This window comes from Egretta garzetta, unplaced genomic scaffold (genome assembly GCF_000687185.1).
Source record: "Egretta garzetta isolate BGI_Z169 unplaced genomic scaffold, ASM68718v1 scaffold66, whole genome shotgun sequence".
In the NCBI taxonomy this organism is placed as follows: domain Eukaryota; kingdom Metazoa; phylum Chordata; class Aves; order Pelecaniformes; family Ardeidae; genus Egretta; species Egretta garzetta.
In genome coordinates, this window is record NW_009259856.1 from 84,135 (window position 1) to 92,996 (window position 8,862).

At 51.5% G+C, this 8,862-nt stretch overlaps 1 protein-coding gene across 1 annotated transcript in view; it reads left to right on the forward strand.

The window, feature by feature from the left end:
- MEAF6 (MYST/Esa1 associated factor 6) overlaps nt 1–6,060 on the forward strand; it is a 7,924-nt gene extending 1,864 nt beyond the window's left edge. The window contains 4 exon segments of the mRNA XM_035895508.1: nt 198–285; nt 725–770; nt 1,432–1,624; nt 5,546–6,060. Of these exon segments, the coding sequence (XP_035751401.1) occupies nt 198–285; nt 725–770; nt 1,432–1,624; nt 5,546–5,699 (481 nt within the window). The 3' untranslated portion in view covers nt 5,700–6,060.
- Nucleotides 6,061–8,862: the final 2,802 nt, after the last annotated feature.

Genomic DNA, 8,862 nt, shown 5'->3' on the forward strand with positions numbered 1-8,862 from the left:
CCCTGTCCACCTTGCCCCTGCCCGCCCTGTCCACCTTGCCCCTGCCGGCCCTGTCCACCTTGTCCCTGCCTGTCCCTGCCTACCTTGCCCCCTGCCTGCTCCTGCCTGCTCCCCCTGCCTGCTCTCCCCCCTGCCTGCCCCTGCCCGGAGCTGCCTGGCCCATTGGGCCCCTGCGATGCTGTTTCTCTCTGTTTCAGGAACTCCAACAGCAAAAACGACCGGAGGAACCGCAAGTTCAAGGAGGCGGAGCGGCTCTTCAGCAAGTCCTCGGTCACCTCGGCAGCAGTGAGTGCCAGGCCGGGCCCGGGTGGGGCCGAGCAGGTGTCCCCATCCCTGTCCCTGGGTGCTCCTGGGTCCCGTGGTCGTCACCCGGGCTGCTGCAGGAGCAGTTTTCCATTTAAGCTCCTGTACCTGCCCTGTCTCCCCTGACCCGAGCATCTTTATCCCACGTTGCAGCTTCTTTCAGAAACCCTTTTCCTAGTGCCCAGAGAGGTGAAAGGGAGTGGCAGTCAAGAGCCACCCATGCCACACACTTGTCACTGCCATCCGTGTCTTTATCGCTTTGCTCCTAACCCCCCCTGCTGTGCCGTGCTGGTGCTAGGTCGCAAGCCCTTTCGAGCAGAGGCCCGATGTGCCTCTCTGTGAGGTGATCCCTGGTGTTTCCAAACGTTTGAAAAGTGGGAAGTGAATTACCGCGTCCATTAACATCCCTTTGGTTTTCTAGGCGGTCAGTGCATTAGCTGGAGTTCAGGACCAGCTCATTGAGAAGCGTAAGTCACTTTTTAATTTCTCTCAGAATTTGGAAAGGATTACACTTCTCCCCACCATTCAGCTCTGTCTCCGGTTGTCTGGATCCGTGCCGTGCTCGCTGCTCCCCTGCAGCGCTCCCTGCCCAGGCACCTGAGGCTGCTCCGCTCAGGCCGGCTCCTGAGCCCCCCCAGCACGAGCTCTAGCTACAAAAGCCAGCAGGCTGTGGGAAACAAGTAAAGTTGAGCTTCCTTTCCCAAGTAGGCTTTTACACTCAGCAAGGGCTTATTGTGCGTGAAGCTTATTTAAATGGATTTGGTGCTCTTCGGAGGAAGGGGTTGGAAGAGCTGAAGCAACGCGTTCCTGTTTGTCTGTCAGTCGGTTGCAGGTGATGTGGGGAGAAGCCTCTTATGTTCAGGAGTTTTAAAACTGTGTTTGTAATCGATACCAAATCGGCTGCAGCTCTAGCGTGCTTCAGTTGTGGAGGACGTAGCTTGCTGTCCTTCAGAAATATTTTTCAGGTTCTCTTATCTATCTCCTGGTGCCAGAGGGCTCAGCGTGTCCCTGCCTCCCCGTGGACTGTTGCGGGGGGCTGCTGCTTCCGCGGCGGGCTTTGCCAGGGCGGGCTGGGATGCGAGCTGCGGGGAGGTAACCGTCGTCTCCTCTGTCTTTGTCGTGCTCTAGGGGAGCCCGGCAGCGGCACAGAAAGTGACACCTCCCCAGACTTTCACAACCAGGAGAATGAGCCCAGCCAGGAGGATGCTGAAGAGCTGGATGGGTCTGTGCAGGGGGTGAAACCCCAGAAAGCTGCTTCCTCTACTTCTTCTGGGAGCCACCACAGCAGCCACAAAAAACGGAAGAATAAAAATCGACACAGGTTAGTGGTACCAGCAGCCTTCTTGTCGTGCTTCTGGATGGTTTAGCCCTCGCTGAGTTTGCTTTATTATTTGAAAGGATCTCGTAACTTGTTAGAATGATGAGCAGCCCAGGTCATTTGTTGTGGTAATTTCTCTGGTTTTCAGTTGTAGCGTTCATCAGGACCCCATTGCCCCGTGGTATTGAGGAGGGGAAGGCAAGCTGAGGAAGTTGAACACGCAGTCAGCCCAGGGCACTAACCCCCGCTCTGTGCTCCCGACCTGGCCTTTCCAACTCTCCTAGCTGTCCAGGAGGATAAAGCGGTCTTCCTTGCAGGAGGGGAAGATTGCAGTCCTGCCCTCCTGTGCTTGCTTCTTGGTTTCTGCAGAACCAAGTAAGATAGGAATGTCAGTAAGTTCTTTGGAAAAGAGGGGTGAAAAACCAAATAGGAATGTTTTGGGGGTGGCGGGCACTCTTCGCTAAGATTTCCCCTCCAAGCCCTTGCAGTTTTCGGTGTCCCGAACTGGGTCTCCTGTGATTATGGCGTGGAAGAGTTGCTTTGTCACATAAACCTCAAAGCGTTTGTTATTAAACTGACCCGACGTTCACGTGACACAAAGCTGTTCTGAACTCTTCATGGTCGAACGTAGATGTTCTGCCCCTTGAGGTACGCCCCTGAGGCGTGCCGCAGCCCGGCGGGCCGATGGCTCGGGAATCTGAAGTCGACTCCCTGCCTTAGGGTGCTGCGCTCTCCATGGGCCAGCACCGCCGGCTGCTTGGCCGTGCCCGGGTGCCCCTCAGCAGAGCTTGCCCGAGGATTTCTACCGAGTACGACAGCGCACTGTGGGGTCACACCCTAAGGGGACAAAATGCATGGAAATCTGTGCTTTTGGAAAGAGGAGAGGCTGCAGAGCTGCACCTCTGGAAGCGGTTGCTGGAACAGGAACCTAAACATCATTAGAAACAAAGGAGCTTTTAAAAATCAAGCGTTCTTGCTAACTTGGAGCTTGTTGGCTTTGTGCACGGATGGGATTTCTTCTTTAAGGGACCCTCCCATACAGTTACAAGAGAGATGTTAAAAGTGGTAGAAATTTATAAGGATTGCTGGGGGAAGGTTGGTTTGGGAGATATGGAGGTAGGTATAGTATCTGAGAAACCTTTAACTACTTTTTCTCCTTCATTAGGCCTTGAGCCGTTAGCGTGTCTTTAATTCTTAGATCAGAACTCTCTCCCTGCAGCAGTCTTAGTTGGGCAGACACCCCAAGGTACTGGATGTCCCTTTGGTTCCTCGTGCGCTGGGAAGCCAAAGCAGTTTCAAACTCTTCCTTTGCCTGTGGACAATTGGGAAGAAGGTCAGGACTGATAGAAGAAACTACATCTGTGCACAAGTTCAGAGGAACGATCTGTAAAACTGGAGTGCAGCCCAAGAAAATCGCTATTTCAGGCAAATTATCAAATATTCTACTAGGACTTCCATGGACAGCGAACCAGGCTGCTGCAGGCGCAGAGGGGGCAACGCAAATGCTGTAAATAATAGAAATTCTTTTGCTCCGTTACCTAACCTGAGCTGTAGTGACGGGAGTTAGGAAGAAACTGCCCCGCTGGCAGGTGGCGTTGGGCTGGGGTTTCTTCTGCGTGCGTCCCTTCTGCTGCAGCTGCTGCTGCTGGGGACGGAGCGTGGGCCCCGCGGAGCCCTGCCCTGATCTGGTACGGCGATTCTCCGCGTCCTCAGAGAGGCGTCGGACGCTTCGCCTTACGGAACGGCTCTCACCATCAGTAACGGACTATTTTGTAATGCTTAGCGTGGCCAGGTAGAAAATGAGAAGATGATGATAATTAAGTTTGTCTGCAATAAAGACACCATTAAAATCGTGAAGGCCGTTACTGACTATGCCCTAAATTTTGGCAGAAAAGACCAAACAATTGTCAATGTAGGCTAAAAAAAGCCAACAACAAAACAGTCCCCGTCTGCTGCAGGTGTAGCCAAGGGCTCTGAAAGGCACCGGGGCCCAGAGGGCTCTTTGGCAGAGACCTGCGCCTCTGTTTCTCGAGTCAGCAAATGAAGGCAAGAAAAAGAAATATTGGCGTTTCTTTTCGTTCAGAGGCTCTTCCCTTCACCAGCATCGCTCGCGTTCTGCTCGCCTGTTCCTGAAGACCTGGGAGGTGTTGGGAACGGGCACCCTGAAGGTGCTCTGGCCCCACGGGGTTTTCGGCTTCTCGTGCCACCGAGAGCAGTGTAGGAAGCTGGATTCAGATGGGGCAGAGCTGGTGCAAGCAGGCAGTTTAACTTCGACCAGTTAGAAACAGGGAATGGGGTGGCAGTTCCAGTGTCCCCATTGAAGGGGGGCCAAGATGATTGGTTTCTGCGTGCTCAGCAATTTTCCTGGCTAAAAAGTATTTCACGAGAAAATTCAGTGCTGGAAAGCTACCGAGTTAGAGCCGATGAGAGGCCGAGTCCTTTCCAACAAGCACGGTTGGCGGCTTTGGGGCAGAGCTCTTTCTGCAGACAGCGCCGTGGGGCCCGTGAGAACGCCGAGGCGAGGGGTGGGGATGTCTCCAAACTGCACCGAGCTTTGGCCAATTGACCAGGTTCTCTTTTCAGCTCACTGAGGAAGGGAGTGCAAGAGGACGTGTGTATGTGTGTGGATTACGAGAACACCCGAATGCAAAGCCGGCCACGTAGTTCTGTGCTGCCTCCGCCTGAGCAAGCTCTCCTTGGCCGTAGCGACCTGGGCAGAGCCGCTGCTTGCTGACCGCCCGCTCGTTTGGTTTTGCAAGCAGATCCCTCTTCCTCCCTGCCCGTGAGCTGGCGTGCGCTCTCACCTACCCGATAGCCTCCTTTTGCAGCACCTAAAATCCCTCCGTAACACCACTCCGCCGCTGGTCTAACACCTCTTGGTCCCAGACATCCGATTGGGGAGGGGGACTCTGGATTGCCAAATCTGGAGTGCTTTTTGTGCCCAATTCTGGTTAAGATATCTGAGGAACTTTATGGCATTTGAACACTGGCTTTATTATTTTTTTACTTTCTTTTTATTTTTTAGTAATCTCGCTAGGGTGGCTAATCAACTAATTTATTTAATTCATTAGTATATTAATTTCTATTGCTTTCTTCCTTTCAAATGCTGCCCCTCAGCCCGTCTGGCATGTTTGATTATGACTTTGAGTAAGTTTGACTTGAATTAGTACTTGTGCTGTGTTGTTAGTGTGTAGACACCAATGTGCCTTTTGAGACCTTTCTAACCCGTAGTTTATCTGTTTAATTGTAGGTATGTATATTAGGTTAGGCTGGGAAGTTTTTTTTAAAAACAGAAAAGCGTGATGGAGGTAACATTTTATTTAATAACTTCAGCAAAATCAAATTAACTTCACTCTTCTTTACCTTTCTATTTCATTTTAAAATAGATAAACCTTTTAACTTAAAAACTTTGTTTAAAAAAACTGATTCTTCTGGCTTTGCTTCTTAAGGAGACTAGTGTAGACTTGGAGATTTCCTTCTGGAAAGATGTAATAAGCTCAGTGCCTTTGGCTCGTATTACCCCTGCCGTCCTAAACGCCTCTCTCTACTCCAAGTAAATAACCATTCCCACTATGGCTGGGTAATTACCCGTGGCATAGTTACACGTCTAACGTAGAGCATGCGTATTTAACCGTAGTTCTTTATGCTGCACAACTTCCCCGTGATTTTGTTATGAACCTTTATTAACTGGGGTTTTGAGTGGACGGAATATGCGTTTAATAAAGAACCCACTCTCTGCCCCTTTGCTGCTCTCTTGCCCAGTAACGCTGGGACAGTGATTGGGCTCAGCCGAATGAGAATGTGGATTGAATTAACCAAATAGTCTCTGTTGTAGCCTGTGCCATATGCAGTAGCTGGTTCTTTGAACTCTGGTCTTGGTTTAATGTATTGAAATGGACATTTCTCTTATCTTTCCAACCACAGGATTGATCTCAAGTTAAACAAAAAGCCAAGAGCCGTAAGTATCAGTGCTCTGTCGTTGTTTTCATTGATCACCTCTAGACTTGAGTGGCTGACTGACTCCTAATCTTGAGAAGCCGCCCTCTGTTGTAATTTAAGATCTTGTTTTCATGGGTGAGGAACACCGCGGTACGAAATAAGCATTGTCTTGTGGATTTAATAGTGAATAAGCCCAGGTAGGCTCGTTATGAAGCCAGGTCACAGTTAACTCCCACGCACTCCTAAAAAGCTGTTTTGCATCCTGTTGTCCTGTCATGAGCTGGAACGTTAAAAGCGTCTGGTTGGAGTTGATGCGTTCTTGAACTAAGGTTTTGAAGGGTCCTTGCTTTTGAATGTTTAGCTACAAGAAAAAAAAAAAAATCTCTTTTCTGTTTTGCCTGCAACTAACGGCATGTAGAAAAGAGGGGAGACTGAGAATCCCAGCCCTGCAAGCGGAACTGAGGGTAGGAAGGTCGTAATGCGCCTGTCCTTTCCTTTCTCTGCAGGACTACTAGACTCATCAGCGCTGATGCGTCTGGGATTTAGGTCTACATGAATCCCCACCAAGAAGAACGCCAGTCGACTGAACGAGCACGATGGCAGCTGTCTGGCCAAGTGTCTGCAGATGGGAGCGCTTAGGTGGGGGGAGAGAATCTTGGACCATGTACTTTGCATCATTTTTAAATCACCTGAGTTGCAGGAAGACTAAGGTGGTGTAGTAGTGGTAGTCCTGAATTCCTGACTATTCTGTGCTTCCACCTCAGTCGGGAACTTCCTAAAATTGGCTGATCTTGCTGCTGCCGCCCCTGTCACCTGCAGACCCACGGAGAGGTATTCCGTTCTCCCCTGGACCTGGGGTGTGATTCAGTATGTCCCAGCCGTGTTGTAAGGCTTAGATTACTTCTGTTGGTGATACTTGGCTTCGTAGTTTTGGTTTGGTTTTGGTTTTTTGTTGTGTTCTGTTGTTGTTTTGTTTTGTTTTTTTTTATAAACCAAAGTGTATAGCTAACAAATTGACTTTTGGTTTCTTTGTTTTAATCCATGTAGAGTCAAAGGTTCTTCATTATGTGGAACAGCTCATTTTGGTTCTTACTCAAGCAGAGGAGGTGGTGGTTCACCCTTTCCTCTGACTTTAATTTTAAACACCATCCCCTAAAATCTACGCAGCGCTTTTAGATGCAGGGAAGGCTGGAGCTCAAAGCCATCTTGCTCTTTGCTGTCTTTGAGGTTAGGCGGATTCTCTTTTTAATACAAACTTCTGTCATTTGTATATAAACAATAAAAGTTACATGTTTGTCTCTCTTCTCACGTTTTGTTCAGTCCAAAATTTGACTCCTAGTGCTTTCTGTTCTCCATCTGCTTTAGGGGGGCTCTGCTGGAATTCATCCACTCTTGCACAGTAGCTGGTCTTGTCTCCTGGCTCGGAGGAGGCTCCTTTGTGCTCTCTTTCCTCGGGTAGACGTAACCCGGGGTACTTGAAAGGATTGCCAGGCGCTAATCTCCAGCTATGTTCAACTAATCCCGCTTCAAGGTAGGACTCGGATGTAAAAGTCAGTCCTTGCTGATACTGGCAGGATGCCCGCAGATAAGGGATGAGCAGCCGGGACTGCCGCTGGGAGAGCGCCCAGCGGGCGGAGCATTGGGTGCTTTTCGCAGTAGCCAGGTCAAGATGCCAGTGCCGATGTTGAAATAGGCTTTGCTCTTCTCGAAGCGGCAAATTGCCTTCGTTACCAGTGCAGTAATGCGTTTGTGTCTGCAGGAACACTGCCGACGGGAGAAGGCCGTGGGAAGAGCATCGCTTGCAGCCCCCCCGTAGGCGCACGTGCGCTCGTTAGAGCTGAGCGTTCGTTCCGTGCTGCTACACCCCTGCGTTCCTCGCGTCTTGGGGGCGTCTCCAGCTCCCTCCGGGCAGCCCAGCCAGTGCAGAGCGGTACCCGAGAGTGAAGGCAGATGTATAGGAGCGAAGTTCTCCCTTGTTCTGTTGTCTGGTTCAGGGATCAAGGCAGCTCCGTGTGTGTTCGTGGTGGGAGCTGGTTTATCCCGCAGCGGGGCGAGCGGCTGGCACTGCTGTCGGGGGCCGATGGCCGCTCATCTGTGGGGGGTGTCGGGATGTGACAGCTTCATGAGACAGTGGCAAAGCTGCCCTACTTTTCTGTATTTTAAGTTACAGAGGTTAAATACAGGGGGGTGGAAGATCTAGGAAATGGCATAAGCTCCTCAAGGGCCTTGCTTTTCTGTAGTTCTGGGAAAAAGAAGTCTTGGCTGATGGTTTTTGATCACTTGGCCTTGGTACAAAAGCAGCTTTTCTCCCACTGCTGTTCCAACACAAGGCTTGCAGGAGCACCTGAACTTCAGAGGGTAAGAATCCTTGCTGCACCTCTTTGACCCCGAGGAAAGCTGCTCTGCCTTTGGCCAGAACATTCACCTGTGGAGAAATAGCAAAGGTCTTGTGTAGCTTGGAGTCCTGTGGCTTTTTTGTGTTGCAGCATCGCTCAGCTCCGCTTTCCCTGTGACAGGCGTTGGGGGTGCTGTGGGGACAAGGGGGGGGGACACAACCTTTCCGGCCTCCGGCAGTGTTTGTCCCTAAAGGAAGGGGACAGCCTGTTCTGCCGAGGGCTGTGTCTGATGGCAGCAGCCCCGGGCAGCCGGCGCGTTGATCAGGGCAGGAAGGTGAACGGCAGACGCCTGGTTCGCAGCCACGGGAGCCCCGTTCCGCTGATGCGCAGCTATTCCCTCTGGCTGCTCCGAGACAGATGAAGTGGCCGTGGGGCCCGGTGCGCTCTGCCCCAGCGGAGGGAACGGGTCCTTGGGGGGGCGGCGTGCGGGGTCTCTGGTTACTCGGGGAGCATAAGCACTGCTACCTGCAAGAGTGTCGTGAGCTGGATGCTGGAGTCAGACTCCAGCAGTTTTGCCTAAAATGTCTATTTTATTTCTGAAGGCTTCTGGTTTTCTTCCCAAGCAGCCTTAGTGACCAAAGACCCCCAGGACAGCCGGGGCCTGGCCTTGGACCTGGCGGTCAGAGCGAGCTGCGCAGGCTGTTACCTGAACGGTAACGAAAGCTAAAAGGAGCAGTTAAAAATAAATCCCAAGTCCTTTGCTTGCAGAAGATGGAACCTGAGCAGAGCGAATGAGGCAGAGCAGCAACTGTCCTTATGGCCACCAAAGGTAGAGCAGGAGAACGGCTAATCCCCCGCACAGCCTCGTCACCAAGAGGATTAGGCAGGCATTTACTGAGCCCCAGCAAGCGGCCGAGCAGCAGCCGAGAGCTGACACAGGGCGGGAGGAGCAGCCGCTGCCCCGGG